Here is a 19,210-nt window from a genome sequence, read left to right as displayed (position 1 = left end):
AATTAATTTTTTTTATAACCAAAATTAAGATTTTTTCTTACAAAATTATTTAAATTTATTTTTTTTGAAAAAAAATATATGAAATATCAAAACTTTTTTTTTTGGTAAAAAAATTAAATCATTTTTTTCTTGCAAAATTTTTGAGAAAAAAATCAAAAACATATTTTTAATGAAATTTTTTTGATTTTTTTATCGAAAAATTTTATATATCTATTTTTCTCGAAAAAAATCAAAAATATTTTTCTTAAAAAAATTTATAAAAATCGAAATTATTTTTCAAAAAAAAAAATTATCCGAAAATATTTTACATTTATTTTTCTAAAAAAAATGATATTTTTTTATCAAAAGTTTCAAGATTATTTTTCAAATAATTATTTTGAAATTGATATTAACTAAAAATTTGTTTAAAATATTAAACTAGTTTATATTTATAAATAAATTTTAAACCGATTCAAAATTGCATTGGACTTAATTTAAAAGTAAATATGATCTAATCCATAACCAACGCCAATTAACTCATTTTAAGTTAACTTTTATTCAAAGTATATCTACTATATTATATATAAAAGGTATCCGCACACAGCTCACGTATTTTTTGTGATTAAGAATTATTTTCTCCAATCATATCTCTAATGGTAGAGGTATTGGTGGATTCATTTGGTTAATTGGTTTAGCATTTATGTGTTGAAGCTTCAAAATGATAGACAATTTTTCTTCCGTGAAAGGTAACAATGGGAGACTAGTTACGATGTTGTGAAATGATCATTACATTATAAGCTATCCAATTTTACACCGTACAAATGAGAAAATGCTACATAAAATGTAATATTCATTTTTAATTATACCTAAAAAAATTTAAAAGAAATAGTAATGAACAAAATAACAAAACTGCAATACTCGTTATTTTGGTGAACACAAACTGCAATGTTCTATTCACAAGTCAAACGCTACCTTATCAACCTCTTATTTGATTTTGGAAATTTAGAGCAGCTTCTAAATGCCTACGTATTGCTATAAATTATTTTTACATACTTATGAAACAATACTAATTCACTCCTTTCTCATTATAGACATAAAGGAAAAAAAAAAAAAACTTCTAATATTTATATTTTTGACTCAAGCTTCTATATACCTTAATGAATAAATAATAATTACACAACTTTAACAGCCGTGCAATGCATATTGGGAATCTTCTCTAGCAAATCTACCGTTAACATTGATGCCTTTGGCTTTTGCTTTGGTATCTTTTCAGAATATCCCATTGAAAGTGAATTTGTTGAAGTGTTCCTTTTACATGGACCTAACCATTTAGCTTGCATATATTTATGTTTTCTCCACGGTCCCATATGCATTTTATTTTCCTTTAAACACCTTTTAGATGCCATACACATTATCTTGATTATGTTGCTTAATCTCTCTACTTTACCCACATACACCTCAGGGAGTTTCCTCACAAGCTTGTTATAGTCATTACTTGCTTTTGCCATCTCAAATTGTGCTCTAAAATTTAGTTCTATCATCACTCTAATATCTCCTTTCTCTTTGCTTGTTGTTGTATTATATATCACATCCAAAAATGTATGCTCCCCTGCATATTTATGTTATAATTCTTAGTTTTCAATACTGAACCTTAAGGCATTCGTTAAGGAAAAAAAGTTAAATAAAAAATTTTAATTTTTATAATTTCAAAGTATCAAATATACAATTTTCAAGATTTCAGTTTTACACCGAGGTTCTTAAGGTATTTGTTATCATTTTCTTATTTTAGTATATTAATTTATTGAAGTTTCTTCCCCTTAATTTTTAATAAATAAATGTGTGTGAATATGCATAATTTGGTTTTAATTGACTTGTATCTAACACATTACACACCTTAATTTTTTGTTGTTGATAGATAGCAACCCATAACAACTTAATGTTTTAATTAATAACATGTCTTGTTGCTTTTCAAATAATATAGACACCTAACATCTAATACATTATTATTAATAAAGCTAATGATCCTGATTATTTGCCGTAATAATAATAATAGAATTTCTATATTTTTTTATCTAATTAGTTTAGTCATCGTTATTAGGTAGCCCCTTTTACTATTTTTGAAATAAAACAAAATAAAAAGGAAAAATGTTAAAAAAATAAATTATTTTTAAAGGAAAAGAAAAGTGTTAAAAATAGAAAAACCTCTTTTTCTTCTAGTTAATAAACTAACTTTATTATCATTAAAAAAAAAAAAGTAAAAATTTACCTGATGGAAGAGTAGGTGAGCTAGTCCATTTAGTGTTACAAATGGCACTATTAAAACCAGCATTTTGAAGGCGCTTAGAAACTTGTCTCATAAAACAGTTTGAACATGAGCTGGCTGCACCTATCTGTCTACTACAACTGCATTCTATTTCTGATGATGATGATCTTCTATGTATATCTTCAATCGCTTCTTTCGTTGCGTTTCTTATATTTAACTCCACACAACTTGTTCTATATAGGTTCGTCTGCACCAAATCAAAACCAATTTTATTGCTCAACATAAAACAACTTCACCAATTTACTTTATTATTTTTTACTAATTTGAACTATTATATCTTTTAAAGTTATAGGATGTCAAATTGTTATTATTAAATTAACAACTCAAGGGTAAAACTTTAATTAAGATTTTTAAAACTTTAATATCTCTATATTTTAATTTTTCAGATCTCAAGTTTTGAAACTTCAATTTCTGGTGAGAACGAAGAAGTTGCTGCAATTATCAAAATTCTAGCTAATTAATTATAAAGAAATATAAAACACAATATACATTATATAGATCATGAATCAATTGATTAAATACATACCTGTAAAAGCTGAAGTTGGTTGTCCCAAAAATTAATATTATCGTCATTGTTACTACCATCATTAACCCTCTCATATTTATCACCATCATCTTCAGCATCTAACTCAAAACTTTCATTTGAATTAAACTCATCACTACATGAACTATCACCTAAACCAACATCACAATCATCAAGAAATTCAAATTCAACATCCACAAAATTTGTGTCTGAAGATTGATGTAGCTTTTGCCTCGATGATTCCCTACGAAAACCTGCAGGCAGATACCTAGTGACTCCACCATCTCGTCGTGCTACAGAAGTTGTACCCATAATTAATTATTTAAAATTAAACTTGGTATATTAATGTTGTAATTGGTGTGTGTGGAAAATAGAATGAACAAATAAACTCTTTTTATACGAGAAAAATTTACAATTACTAATCGCCGCGCACATGTTGTGGGGCCCAATTTGTTGTTGATTATGATTTAAGATGAGAACCATATATTGATTGAAATGTTTATTAGTTTAGGATCATACACATACAGCATGGATCCACGTCATTTGGGTTTTCAATTATTTCTTCCAACCAAATAACATCCTAATCCAATGGATTTTTTTAGAACCAAAAACGTTTGCAAGCTTCTTTTAGTCTTATCTCGGTTAACCGGTGGAGCTTATTTTATTTTTTCGTTTTTGTCCTAATCCAAAATCATCATTAATTTTCAGTCAAAATATTATAATTTAATTTCTATAAATAAACTTTTGGTTAAAGTTGCTTAATACAAAAAGATGCTTTTAGTTTTTCTTGTTAAAAATAAAAAGATGCTTTTTGTACCGAACAGTTCATTCATTTCTTATTTCTGGATTATTACAATACTAGAAGGGCCCGGTTCTTAATTTGTTTGCACTTGCTTGGATAGTGATTAATTATAACATCTACTTTTCTTGAGTACTCCTAAATTCTCTTTGCTAGTATCAAAATAAGAGAACATGATGAATAAACTACTCACAAAATTGTTAATCTTTAACTTTATCTTCAAATAAAAATCGAATCTAAGATATGAATTGGGTTATAAAATACATGAATAAGATAAAACTATAATTTATTCAATTATTCTTATAATTGAGTAAAAATATAAATTAATGTATATAATTCAATATTTTAAAAAACAAAATATGAATTTAATTTTTTTATTAAATTAAATAAATTTTAAATAGGAATACTTTTATAATAATCTTATAGGGGTGTTTTTGTCACTTGCATATAATGTATATTATACTTTTATTTAGTTTATCTGATGTATATAAGAGAAGTACTGATTGCATAAAACAAATTGGTGTCAATGTATTTTCAAATAATATGAAATTATTTCAGTTTCTTATTTTATTTTATTTTTTGCATTTTTGATATATATATAGTCGTGTATGAATAATATGATATAAGATGAAATAATATTATCATGTTTTTTAATGGACATATGCTACACATAATAAAATAAGTATTTATGGTATCTTTATCATTTAGTTCAATGCCTTATTTTGTGTCAAATCTCAATCATATCCTCACTATCAAAAATATTGTAGTCAATTAATCATTCACCTGTTCCAATAATTACTATTATATTTGCACACACAAAATGTTTTAAAATAAATTTAATTTTCAATTTTTAATTAAATAGTTTTTCAATTTTACCCTCTAATAATAATAATAATTACTATTAGTATTATTATTTGCATAATTTACAAATTATTATTTTATACTTTATATTTATGATATTAAAATAAATAAAATAAAAATATATAACAATTATTCAAATATCATTGATAATTGATTAATTGGTTGGTAGGATGAAGAATACTTAATCATAAATGAATTATAAATAAAAAACTGATCAAATTATATAAACAAAATATATAACAATTAGGAATTTTTATTTAAATATTCATTTTTTAAATTTTGTACTAAATTGCCACACTTTGAAAAAAAACTAAAATATCCTATTTTTTAAATGTTTCAGGAGATCGCTCTCCGACCCTATGATCATGGAAAGAATTTTTTTTTTTTGGTGGTAGGAGGTGTATCCGAAGATGAATTTCTCTTTCTTTCTCATTTTAACTATTATTTAACAAATTAAAATATTTAAAAAAAATAAAATACTATTAATAAAATACATTGAATTGAAGGAAAAAAAATACGGTTAAATAGATGTACCAAATTAGTTATTTAATTTTATTTTGTTAACAATTTTCTCCCTTTTATTTTTTCTCCAGATTTAATAAATAAAAATTAATAAAAATAATTATAATTAAAAATAGTAAATTATATTAATATTAATATAAAAATTTGATGTTTTTTTTTTCAATTTCTGGTTTTTTCTTCTTTAATTTTATTTTATTTAGGTACAATACTGTTTGGATCCAAAAGTCAATAATAGGGCAAAAATTATATATTAAATTATTTTTTTTATTGACTTAATTAGATGTTGTCATTTATAAATGCAATTTCTTCAAAAAAGTTTGAGTTTGCAATAACGACTTCTTTACAAATTAAGTTCACATACGTTTAAAACTAGACTTAAAATTTAAAATTTATGTAAACAGAATTAATGTTAAATACGTAAATTTAATTAACATATATACAAATGATTTGTGTTTATGTAATTTTTAAAATTCATATAACTATATTCAAGAATTAACTTTGTATATATTACATATTTAATAAAATAAATAAATTTTACGTGAAATTCATTTAATATATATATAAATTTAATTGATCTTAGTTTACATAAATTCAATTTACGTATATATTTTGATGACACAAAATATCATTCTAAATAGAGTAGAGAATCCAAAAAAAATTAGTCCTTGAAAGGCTCAAACACAGTAACAAGAATGGTGTTTAAAAATATGAAAAGTCAATTAAAAGGAAAGAACATCGTCAATGTAAACAAAAACTACACATAAATCAAAAGCTAGAATTTAAAAATTTGAAAATTTTTTAGGGGTAATTTCGTCTATTCGAAGAGTGACTGGCTATTCAAGAGATGAAACTAGAAAATATATTTTTCTATTTTACATTTTCTAAAGGTAGAGTGTAGACTTTTCTAGTAATTTTGCCAGAGCATATGCAATAATTAGATATGGATCATATAGCTGGACTGAACAAGTCGACGATGCTAAAGGGACAAACCTTTATCGACTACAATGTTTCCCATGTTTTTGTCATGTTTGATTTGATTTAATTAATGATGTATGGTATCTTCATGATCCAGGTGGTTATTAATTAAATTATAATTCCGATTTCAGACGGCTCAATATGAACGTCTTATTCCTAAACCTTGAGTCGTGTTCTCTTGAGCGTGGAAACGCCTGCGGTAGACTAGGACTCTCAGGTTTGGTGCAGTAGGGTAGGTTTTTGTTTTTCAACTCTTTCAAACTTGGACTGTTCATGATATAAAAAATTGTAATGCATTCAACTATATCAGTAATTTAGTTCAGATATTGAAAAGCACGTTTAAATTAAGTTTAATATAGTTTTAAACGGATTTAAAATTAATTTATAAATATAAATTATTTTAGTATTTTTAATAAATTTTTAGTTAAAATTAATTTTAAAATAATTTTTTGAAAAAAAATTAAAATTCTTTTGATAAAAAAGATCAATTTTTTCTTTAGAAAAATAAATGTAAAATATTTTTCGAAAAACTATTTTCAAAATTTTTTTGGCAAATATTTTTCGAGAAACTTTTTTTGATTTCTTTAAGAAAAGTTTTAACGATTTTTTTGGAGAAAAATAGATATAAAAAATTTCTTACGAAAAAATTTTATATTCTTTTTCAAAAGAATAAATCGAAAATTTTTGCGGAAAAAATATTTTCAATATTTTCCTCAAAAAAGTTTCAAAAAAAAATGATTTAATTTGTTTTTTCAAAAAAAGAAATTTTAACATTTCTTATATTTTTTAAATGATTTGATTTTTTATGATGTAGTGCAATTCAATTTATTAATATGATCCAATTAATTATATTTTTATACATCCCTATTAATTAAAGACTAAATTTTTGTAATAAAAAAAGTCATCCTGACCAATGTTTTATTAATAAACAATAATTTTAAATTAAAAAGAGTGAAATTTTAACTCTTAAAAAGTAGAGTGTACAATTTCTAATATATTTTTAATGTAAAGTTTCTATATTTAAGATATATAAATAATGTATTAAAGGTATTTGGTAGAACATAACTGTTTAAATTTAAAAATTATTAAAGTCTTACATTGAAAAGTTTTCATACATTGAGTAGATTTTTACTCTACAAATACTAAAGTCTCGTATTAGACAATTTACATATGTAAGATTGTTTTGTGGTCTTTTTGGACAAATTCGTTGCAAGCACAACGCTGTCAGAGAGTTACTTTCTAAATGAGTTGTTATAGTAGATCATGTGTGCACTGATGAAAATTTAGTAGATCATTTGATGTAGGGGTTAGCTAGAGAAAAAGTCCTAAATACATCTAAAATGATGGGGCTAATGTCTATAGAGTCACTCATGATGGTAACCTGACCTAAAAGACTGGAGATTCTAAGAATTAGGTTAAATGAGTAATAACAAGTCGTGAAGTGATATGAGATGAACATGCTATTATAAATTAGAGAAACATGATTCCTGAAGCGATGATAGAATGAGATAATAGAAACTCTTAATAAGATCTATACTCCATGTGGAGTGGAATCCCTAGCTACCGGAGTACTCTTGATAGACTTACCTATGTGAATGTGGAAGTGAGGTCGCTTCCTGTGGAATTTTGAGGCAGAATTCCTAGGACGCTCACTATACTAGGATAGACGTGTATGACCATTAATGCACGAGCTTTTAAAAATACACCTATGAAAAGGTTGTGTGTGGGTTTAATGTCAGAGATAGAGTTCAAGACTACGAGTCACTCTTGTTGAATCTGAATCTTACTATGCAAAGGTTCAAGTCATGAGACACCTCTATTTATGCACAATGTTATAGAAGCGTTTGACGCTATGTCAGAAACACTTTCTTAAATTCAAGTGAGGAATTATTGGAACATAAAGTATGTTAGTGTGTAAATTTAAAACGACCTAACCCATCCCGTGTACACCTCTAACGGTGCAGTAAAATATCGATTACGGTTGAAGGGGTGTCACTCCAAACGATGTGGCCATAGAAATAGCGTTGGAGGGGTGATATGTATGATTATTATAGTTCTTGCAATACTGCTAGAGATGTTTGTGATGCTCTAAAGAAGAAATATGATACAGTGGAAGTTGCGGCTAAAAAGTATGTTGTGATCCGCTACCTCAAGTATCAAATGACTGATAATAGATCCATGGAAGCTTAATTCCATTAAATTTAAAAGATAGCTCATGAGATCATGTTTGAAGAGTTCCTAAATCTAAAAATAAAAAGTCTTCTTATGAAATTTTGAAAAAAAAGACAACTGGACTTGTCTTATTTTCAAACTTAGGGCTGTCTAGTTTATGTCAGAATCCTCGATCCTAAGCGACTTAAATTCGCCATTATAGCATATGAATATGTATTCATTAAGTATGCAGTAAACAACAAAGTGTATAGGTTTTATGATATAAACACTAAGGTGATCATAGATTCAAATGATGTTGACTTTTATGAACATACACTCCTTTTCAAATCAAGAAATAGTGAGGGGTACCATAACAAGCCACGTTCCTGTGATCAGGAGTCCTAAAAGAAATGAACATGGCAAAATAAAACCTCAAAAAAGTAAGAGAGAATAGTTATTAAAGATTATGAACTCGATTATACAACTTATACTTTAGAAGAGGATCACGCAAATCTTCAAGAAACTATGTCGTTTTGGATGCAGGCCTATGACAAGAAGCTACAAACGATGAGATGGATTCTCTAGAGTTTAACATGGCCTACCATTTAGTATATTTGTCTCCTGGTTGCAAACCGATATGTTGTAAATGGATTTTGAAAAATAAACTAAAACCCAATGGTACTGTTGATAAATACAAGGCTCACCTTGTAGCCAAAGGTTTTAGACGAAGAGAAAATATATATTTTTTTGATACTTTTTAACTAGTTACAAGAATTACATCCATTAGGGTATTAATTTCACTTCCTACTATTCATAACTTGGTGGTACACCAAATTGATGTCAAAACTGTTTTTTTTTAAGTGGTGACTTCGAAAAAGAAATCTATACAACTATGATATGAAAGACCTCAGAGAAGTGAGTGTAATCCTTGAAATCAAGATTACTAAGTGAAAAAAGGGGAGTTACTTTGGATCAGTCTCATTATGTTGAAAATATTTTAAAGAAATACAAATATTGTGAATGTAAACTTGTTTGTACCCCATATAATCCAAGCGTAAATTTTTTTCAAAAATACTAGTGAAAGTGTTATACAAACTGAATATACGAGCATCATTGGCAGCCTCAAGAAGGGATAGAAATAGACCAGGCCAACCGACAGGGGCCTACGGCCTAGCCTACGTTAGGTCCAGGCCAAGTCAGGCTTTTTATTAAACAGATAAAGCCAAGACTTCTAAAAAAGTCTATTTAGTTAAAAATGTCATGCTACATGCCACATAATAAACCTTTTATGTCTATTAGGCCAACCTATTTAAATAAATATAAATAATTTTTTTACTACTATAATTATAATATAAAATTTTGGTCTTTTTATTATATATATTCAACTTTTAGTTATTTATGCATATTAACTTTATTTAGTTCTTAACATATTTTAATGTATTATTATAAAATATAAATTAAGTAGGATGCAGATAAAGTCATATTCTTCAAAATGTGATGTTAAATATCAAAATATAATTTAATTTTATTGACATATTAACTCGTTAATCTAAAATGTTAAAATGAAATAGGCTTTTAAGTATGCTATCAGACCATACCAGATTTCTATCAAGGCTAGACTCAGGCCAAGCTCAGGCTTAGCAAAGCCTAGCTCGCCCCAACTTATTCCCATCCCTAGCCTCAAGTATGGCATTGATTGTACGAGATCCAACATTTCCTACGTCGTGGGACTATTGTGCATGCTTACTAGTAGACCTAATATTGAGAATTTACACACTATTGAGAGAGTCATGAGATACCTTAAAAGGACTATAAATCTCATATTACATGATCAAAGATTCTTTGTCGTCTTTGAAGGATACATTAATATTGATTGAAACACTTTATCAGATGACTCCAAAGCAATCAGTGGCTATATATTTAACATATGTGGTGGAGCTGTATCTTGAAAATCGAATAAACATACGATCTTGGCTCAGTCCACTATGGCATATGAAATGAAAACACTAGCAATTTCTAGTGAAAAAGCGAGTTGGTTAAGATGCTTGCTAGCTGAGATTCCTTTATCGGGAAAAGACCAATGCCAATTGGGTTGACCTACTGCGAAAGTACCACAACTATTGCAAAAATTGAGAAATGTTATTATAATGGCAAGAGACAATAAATATATCGTAAGCACAACATAGTTAGAAAGTTACTTTCAAAAGGAGTTGTTAGAATGGATCACGTATACACTAATGAAAACTTAGCAGATCTTTTGGCGAAATGATTAGTTAGAGAGAAAGTCATAAACACATCCAAAAGGACGAGACTATTACATATAGATCAATGAACCACTCATGTTGGTAACCCGACCTAAAAGATTAGAGATGCCAATAATTAGGTTCTATGGATAATAACAAGTCGTGAAGTGATATGAGATGAACATGCTATTATAAATCATAGAAGCATCATTCCTAAAGCAATGAAATTATGAGTTAATTGAAACTCTTAATGAGATATATACTCTTTGTGGAGTGGAATACCTATTTATATGAGTACTCTTGATAGAATCACATATGTGAATTTGGAAGTGGGGTTGCTTCTTATGGAATTTCAAGGAATAATTCCTAGAGCACTCACTATACTGGGATAAACGTGTTAAGCCATTAATGGACGGACTTTTAAGAATACACCCAATGAAAAGATTGTGTGTGGCTTTGAGGTCAAAAATAGAGTTCAAGACAACGAGTCATTATAGTTGAATTTGAATCTTACTTACTATGCAAATGTTCAAGTCGAAAGACACCTATGTTTATACACAATCTTATAGAAGCGTTTAACGCTACTTTAGAAGAAAAAAAAAATTAATTCAAGTGGAAGATTGTTGGAACATAGAGAGTATGTTAGAGTGTGAATTTAAAAATGATTAAAGTCCCACGTTGGAAAGCTTTCATATCAAGTAGAGTTCAACTTTATAAATACTAAAGTCTCACATTATATAATTTACATATGTGAGATTGCGTTTATCACTATATAAAGAGTGTCAAGCTCTTGTGAAAAATACACCAAAGTTGGATGTAATTCCCAACTCTATCTTCTTCTCGATGCACTTTCGAGCCACTTATCCATTTTCTTTATGTATTTTTGTACCGTTGTCTTTTTGATTTATGAGTGATCTTAAGTATCATATTTTTAGAGTGAGCATTATAGCAATATTGAGGATATAATTCTAGAACGATTTTTTTGTGGAGCAGTTTTATTTAGACTATTTTATCTTAGGGACATTGTGGTTGATAGTTTGCATTGCATAATTTTAAACAGTACCGTGAAATATCTTAAATAAAACGACATAGTTCACAACTCAACCTAATAATATCTTCTATTGCTGCAAATTATTTTAAAAACAATTTTCAAAACAACAATTTTATATAACAATAAAATAAAGATATCAATTACTATAATTTTTTGGTCTACAAATAAAAATAATGGCACATATTTTCATAAATAGTGACATTAGGAACTAAAGTGCCAACATACAACTACAAACTACAATGAAATACTTTGTAAAAAAAAATTTCCACGATGAAGTACAAAATTCCTAAGCTAATTTACTATAAAATTTTATGCACATTCAAAGGTTTTGAAAGAAAAAAAAAAACAAGAGACGATAAACTACTCTATACGAAAGCATGGATGACCTGATTGTAATAAACAAATAACACTCATTTTCTTAAAAATGAGTAACGTTGACCTATTCCTAATTATTAGTTCATACCAACTTTGTTGCCTCTCCATATCGCATATTAAAATTATGCAATTATTTAATAATGTTATAAGATTGTTTGTACTTTGAACTATTTACTTTTGAGTAATGTTTGGAAGACAAAAATTAATTATTTAATAATTTTTTAAGATTGTCTGTACTTTGAACTATTTACTTTTGAGTAATGTTCGGAAAATTAAAAAAAAAAATATGTTTTAAGTTTAGTTTAATTATCGTTTAGATTTTTTAAATTTTAAATTTTTTATTTAATTATTTAGTTTATTTTTAATTTGCATTATTAATCTTTAAATTATAATAAATTACTCATATAGTCCTTAAAAAATTGACAAAATTATCTCGAATTTTTGTCATGAATAAATATTAAAATATAATTGAAACATTGCAGAGTGTTGATCGTTCTTTGTACTTTGCACGACGATAAATTAAAAGACACTTATTGTATGGATAGTTGTTTCTTATTTTGTTTTTAAGTTATGTGTGTGCCTAAATGGTTGTAGAGAAAATAAAAAATGTAGATCATTTATAAGATTTGATTAATATTTTTTGAAAAATAAATATAAGGGATATATTGTTGCAACATTGCGTAGAGTTCTCAATGATCATATGCTTTCAATTGCAATAATGGTTGTCGAAATTGAGACCAAAATAGTTCATGACCATTATTACTAAACTAACTGACATTATGATGATTCAATAATTAATTTGAATTTTTTTACTGAATCATAGATCAAAAGAATAATGTCTTATACTTTCAGGAAAAAAAACAATGATTTTTTTTTTCACGTTTATTCTCATTCCATATATCTTTATAAAAAAATAACAAAAATTTTCATTAAAAAAAAATTAGCAAGAACTTTTCTTCTTGTCACGACCCAAAAACTAAACGCCGTGACCGGTACACAAATTATACTTCTAGTTTAGCAAACCTATCAACCAACTTAACAATTAAACAACTAAATCGTTCTCAATAACCATTTCAAAAATATATATACTTTTTCTTGAAATTTCGACAGAGTATCCTCTGTAACTTTAACATTCCCAAATTTATAAAATCTCTGTTTACAGTATTAACTCAGTCAATTCATATTTCAAAGAGCATAATATAATTGTTTAATACATTTCCCAAAAAAACTATCTAAACTCCAAAATAGTTGCAAATTACATCATGACTCAATAGACTTTACACACAAAAAAGGTTATCGATCAAAGAGGCCTACCAAAACAAATATGATCGAAACTTGAATATACTAACAGCTTGCTACTCAGCTGCCTGTGAATCTGAAGGAAAAAAAAAAGAAGAAAAACAACATGAAGGGGTAAGTCACAAAGACTTAGTGAGGAGACAACAACCGTTATCAACTAGAAGGGAAACACAAAAAGGCATGAATAATAATTTTACAATCTTGTAGCGATTATGTTATACACATAATAAAATCATTAAATTTATAATTTAGTTGTTCAGATAGAAATATTAAAAATTCAATAGTGAAGTGAAATCAAAATGAATAACCTTAAAATCCTCATAAAAATCAAACAAGTAAAAATACAAATTCTTGAGAACCAAGAGGCGAGTTCATCTTATTGATAACCCTTTACTCCTAAGGGTGGCCTTTCCCTTAGGGGTGACTCCATCTAACGGATAACTATCTCCTATCAATCCCGCAACGCATCATCACACATCAATTATGGAGCTTACATCTCGTTGATAGTCATCTCCTCCTACGGATGACATTTCTCATAGGGGCGACTCCATCTAACAGGTAACTCTTCCTAATCAAAATGATATAACTAAGTGCACCTAACGCTATTAATGATTTCATAATTATAACAATGATTTCTCAAAACACGTATTTAAAATCATATCTCATTTCATCGTAATTCATGAAAAACATATTCAATCGCATACCAATTCAATATTTAATTACTTTTAACTCATTCGTAAATCAAACTAATAACATATTATATAAAAAAGACCATTAAAATAAATGACGAAATTAAAATAAATTTTAAAGGTTGGGTTCCCCAAAATTTTAAATATATACTTTAACATAGAAAAGAAGTAAAATAACAATTATAACATTATAAAAATATATGACGATGACCGTCATCAACTCACAACTATGAAAAATCGCATAAGTTTGTTCTCCAACAACTCTCAGAGTAGCAGACATGACCTCGGCTGACAAATCTGAGTAAAACAAAAAGTATTATCAAGACTTTAGAAAAATTATTCTAAAGTTTAGCTAACTCTAGGAAACCATAAAAATCATTTAAATCTACTCCAACCACAAAATAAGATTTTTAACCAAAACTACATTTTTCTAGATATTCTAACTAGTTTTAGAATTGTGTATTTACCTTAAAGAGTCTCAATAAACAACTTTCAAGAAATGGGTACCCTTCTTCTTCCTTCCTTAGAGCACAAACCCTAAGCTAAAAATTATACCAAAGAACTTGTGAAAATATGAGGAAGCTTGCTTAGGGAATGTATACGCTTTCTATGGATTTATTGTGACTTTAAGTGAGAGGTAGAAGAAGAAGAAGAAGAAAAGAAAAAGAAAAAAAAATGAAAATGAGAAAATGGGGTGAAGTGGGTACTGTGAGAGAAAAAGGGAAACTAGGGAGTGACATGAAAAGAGAATAAGAGTGAGTGGAGTTGAGATTGATTTGTTTTATTTATTTATTTATTTATTTATTAATTATTATTATTAATTAATTAATTCTTATAATATTATTTTTTTTTTAAAGACGACGTGTCACTTTTAGAGATTAAACTTTTTAATTGTGCACACCCTTAATTAGAAGGTAATTATTGTGCTAATTTTATTGCAAAGATAAGAGCTTCTCGATATTCTGATTGTCCTCCATGAGCCTCTTACCGTCTTAGTGGTTTTCTCTAAGTTGATGTAATAAGTTGGGTGGGTTGTTTGCCCCCAACCTTGTTTCTTTCCTTCACGATGTTTTGTTTCTTTTACAACCTTAGTATTAGGTCTCCAACATTTTCAGTTTGGTCTTAAAAAATACACGAATGTGATGTGGAACTGACAATCATTACAACGTGTTGCTAACATCTTCGTGAAGGATGCAATTTTAGAATACATTGTTAATATCTATATGTTGAAAATCACATTTACAATTAAGTGTCAAAGTTAGAATAATATGAATAGTAACAGGTTTTATTACAAGGGAAAAGTTTGATTGAAATTAAACCCCTTAATTTGGTGGAAATATTTAGCAACAAGTTTTGCTTTGAATTTGTTAAGACTACCATCATGATTTTCTTTTATGTAAAAAATCTATTTACAACCCACAACATTTTTATGAGGGGGCAAGGGAATAACATTCCATGTCTTATTGTTAAGAAGTGTATGAAATTCATCTTGCATATCACTTAACCACTGTGAGTCATATAAAATCTATTTGACAAATGTTGGCTCAGCCAGATGCTTGAGAATCTTTAGTTTTAGTTAATCAATATTAATTATATTTACCATGGGATGAGAAGAAATGTGTTGTTTAGATAAATTAATTTTTAGGAAAATTTACTTTTATTGAAGACTACAAATTTGGATGCGTAGATTCTTCGAACAAACTCAAAACATTCAAGTTTATATAGTATAAATAGGTAATATGTAATATCTCTACAAAAAATGATAAAATCAATTTATTTGAGATACTTATGTCTCCAGATTTATATAGTTAACAAAATAGATTTGTAACATTAACAACAAAGTTATTGACTGAATTTGTAATAGATCGAAATTGTTCTCTTATTTTTAACTAAACAAATATCGCAACAAAACGGAAAATAAAAAAATATCATATCAAAGCGATAAACAAAACAACACCGCACTTAAAAGACGAAATCACATAAATAAAAAATAAACAAAAAAAATATATTTAAAAGGACCATTCTAAACCAACAAATATTTCCAAATGAACTCTTTCTAATAGATGAGGACGAAGGAAGAGAAGATTTAAGTTTGACTAGAAAAATAGGCTGTCTTCATCGGATACCCTCCTTAGGCTGTCTTCATTATTTAAGTTTATCTTGTCCAATAATATGGAGCCTAGGCCCAATCAATAATTTGAATTAATTAAGGAGATGAAGAATCGCAAAACGGAGTATGCGTTGAAAGTATATAATGTAAAAGGGAATTTGTTAAAAAAATTGCACCAGCCGGGAATCGAACCCGGGTCTGTACCGTGGCAGGGTACTATTCTACCACTAGACCACTGGTGCTTCATGCTCTTTTAATCAAACCGTATATTTATATTAAATACTTACCATTCTATTTTCTCAATTTCAATTTCAATATTCTCTCACTTGAGCCGTCATCAACCGTATAACACAGTGTGGGAGGATAAAAGGAGTTTTTTTTTTCTTCTTTTATTTATTTAATAATAAACTGGGAAATAAATTCTTAAGCAGTACCCTTCAAATTCTTGAGTCACACTGAGACAAAGAAAATAAATTCTTGATCTAAATACTTTTCTAATATAACGCTATGAATAAAATCTTACTATATCGTATAAGTAATTACTACTATTACTATCCTTTTCCTTTGTATAATGAATATAATGGCTGACTCAGCAATCACATCCTTATTATATAAATAAAAGGGAAATACGAAGAAAACAATCAATTTAATAAACACAGCACAACCCAACTCAAATACTCCGTTATCTGAGTATTATCTGACTTGTGAAAACCCACCAAGTGTCAAATTTGCAAAAATGAAACCATAATGGGATTGAATTGGAAAGGAGATAGTATCTTTTAAAGGACACAAAACTATGTATAAAAAAGGACTTGACTTTCTTTTTGTCGGCTTATCCAACCGTGGCAATCTATTTTAAGGATACTTGAGCTCAAACAGAGATCCAAAAAACCATGGAGGGACACATAGCACTAAAATAAGAGTACATTGGTGCATTGAATATAATATTAATTAGATGAAGTGTTAATATAATTGATGAAATAAATATTCAATTACATTTGTTCTTTTTAATTTGTCAATTTAATCTTGGATAATTATTTTTAGAGATTAATGTTATTAAATATTTTAAAAATAATGTCAATATTATTTTTAAATTTTGCTAGTTTCAACAACTATGTTTATAATTTTCTATAATTTTTTAAATTAAAGTAGTGACTCTTTCATATTATTTTATTAAAGTAAAATATAATTTTTGTTTGGTTAATGTATTTATTTAAAATTCAGTATTTATATCCATGTGATGTTACAATGACCAAAAATTTGAAAGATTGAAGAACATTCAATGATTTTTATGAAAAGAAATAAAAATGTTTGTCTATTTTGTTTCGACTAGACACAAAAAGAGAAAATAAAATATATGATTTAAAAAGAAAATATTATATGTGAAAACTTTAACTTTGAAATCACTAATAATGGTGTATAGTTTATCAAAAATAAATAAATAAATAAATAAATGTGTGTATAAAGTGACACATTAAGTGATAATTAGTTAGAGGAAAATGACTAAACTACAGTTTTTTTGTTTTTTATGATCAACCACAATCTAATTAAGTTGAAGTGAAGAATAATATTTAGAGTTTATTAAAGCTTAATTGTTGTTTTGATCCCTTTATTTTGTAATATTCGTGTATGATTTATTAAAGCTTAATTGTTGTTTTGATCCCTTTATTTTCACCAATTCTTTAAATTTATCCCTTATTTTAAAGTTCATTAGGTTTGATCACTCCAAATTTTTCGACTAAAAAATTGGGATGTTATATGTTTTAAAAGACGCAGCATATCATATGATGATATTGACTAATTAATACTCATAAAATTGTAATAAAATACTCCAAAAACTTTAGTTTTAACTTCAAAAAGATTCATTTTTATAATTAAATTAATAATATAATTAATTAATCCATCTAGATGGTTATACGTTACTAAATCGACGGAGGGAGCAAAACTGACAAGTTTTAAAATAGATAATCTATTCTAAAAATTGGTGAAAATAAAAGAATCAAATCTACAATTAAATTATTTATTGAAAACACATGTTGACAAAATTAAATTTTAATAGTCTATCACTTTGATATTTTTATAAAGAAATGTTAATTGTTAGTATGTACCATATTAGTAATCAATCTCAAACTCATGAAGGTGTCCTAATTCAACCACTTCAAATAAAAAACTAAATGTGAAGTATTTATGTTATTACTATTTTGATGGCTAAAGAAGATGAAGGACTACTAATAGGAGCTGGATCTAACGCAGTAAGTTAGTCTCCTATAATATGGAGAACCAATGTTTGAATTATTTATTAGAATAAGTGCATATTTATGAGAGAAAAAAGAAGATACATGATAAATTACATAGTATCAATTACCTAATTCATGGTAGTTCAAACATCACAACTTTTCTAGTAGTATATATATACTCGTGCAAAGAATAAAGGGAACTTTTTTTGCTATTTCATCCTCTATAACCAAAATTTCTATATCATCTAGATGGATGAAAAAGATAGTACTTAGAAATATTTTTGTGTGTGTTAGAATTGGCCATAGAAACCAACATTTTTTTCTTAGTTATTATTTATATCATGACATTTATTTATATTTATATAATAAATATAAAATATTTTAATTTTTTTCGTGAATTTATTTAAAATATAATAAAATCATAGTTTTTTTTTTTTTTTTTTTTTTTTTATAAAAGATGACATAGTTACTAAAAGTACTTGGTCCCTGAATGCTGTTATGAATGTCAAAAAGAACTACCTTACCACTACCAGCCATTACTCAATACTCATTATGTGTACGAGTAGGCCCACTTCAACATAATAAACAATATTTTTTTAAACTCAATAAAGCACACTACTACAAATTGTCCAGCTAAAAAATTAGTAGGAGACAAATTTTGACGATTTTCCTGCGGATTTTGATTCCGAGCTAATAACCTTGGAGTTTTTTATTTAAATAACTTTTTTTTTTTAAAATATGAAAATATTTTTTTTTTAAGTTATAATTAAGAAACAAATTTCAAATAGCAACTTCTCATATGGTTTTTTTTTTAAACAAAAAATTTTTATTTATTTATTTAATGTAATAACATAAATATTATATATATAATTAATTAATATAATTCATAAAAATAAATAAAAGAAATTTTAAATTACAAAATATTTTTAATAAACCCAAGTTCCAAATAGACATTTCTCAAAAGTTTATTTAAAAAAAATATTAATTCAATTTTTATTAAAATAACAAAAGTAATATATATATCTATAATTAATATAATTCATAAAAATAGATAAATAAAAATTTTAAATTAC

General features: G+C 26.7%; 1 protein-coding gene, 1 long non-coding RNA gene and 1 other non-coding gene across 3 annotated transcripts; all 3 read right to left on the bottom strand.

Moving 5' to 3' along the window:
• Window positions 1-871: 871 nt before the first annotated feature.
• Window positions 872-3,204, bottom strand: LOC101509007 (uncharacterized). The gene is made up of 3 exons (XM_004505008.4): window positions 2,829-3,204; window positions 2,246-2,489; window positions 872-1,588 (listed from the first exon to the last, which is right to left on the bottom strand). Exons 1-3 carry the CDS (start codon window positions 3,135-3,137, stop codon window positions 1,152-1,154), a joined length of 990 nt encoding a protein of 329 aa, XP_004505065.1. The 5' UTR covers window positions 3,138-3,204; the 3' UTR covers window positions 872-1,151.
• A 9,710-nt stretch (window positions 3,205-12,914) lies between these two features.
• LOC105852290 (uncharacterized) lies at window positions 12,915-14,528 on the bottom strand. Its single transcript, XR_001144121.3, has 3 exons — window positions 14,258-14,528; window positions 14,016-14,087; window positions 12,915-13,177 (listed from the first exon to the last, which is right to left on the bottom strand). It is a non-coding gene; the product is annotated as an uncharacterized lncRNA (long non-coding RNA).
• Window positions 14,529-16,071: 1,543 nt separating this feature from the next.
• On the bottom strand, window positions 16,072-16,142 carry TRNAG-GCC (transfer RNA glycine (anticodon GCC)). Its single transcript has one exon. It is a non-coding gene; the product is annotated as a tRNA-Gly (tRNA).
• Window positions 16,143-19,210: the final 3,068 nt, after the last annotated feature.

Source organism: Cicer arietinum, chromosome 6 (assembly GCF_000331145.2).
Source record: "Cicer arietinum cultivar CDC Frontier isolate Library 1 chromosome 6, Cicar.CDCFrontier_v2.0, whole genome shotgun sequence".
Taxonomy (NCBI): domain Eukaryota; kingdom Viridiplantae; phylum Streptophyta; class Magnoliopsida; order Fabales; family Fabaceae; genus Cicer; species Cicer arietinum.
Note: the sequence above shows the minus strand (reverse complement) of the source record. Positions and strands in the feature narration are given on the sequence as shown.

Coding starts and splice junctions, on each gene's coding strand:
- LOC101509007 (XM_004505008.4), bottom strand. CDS start 3,137: ATGGGTACAACTTCTGTAGCACGACGAGATGGTGGAGTCACTAGGTAT. Junction 2,490..2,828: donor ACCAACTTCAGCTTTTACAG/GTATGTATTTAA, acceptor GATTTGGTGCAG/ACGAACCTATATAGAACAAG. Junction 1,589..2,245: donor CTCACCTACTCTTCCATCAG/GTAAATTTTTAC, acceptor ATAAATATGCAG/GGGAGCATACATTTTTGGAT.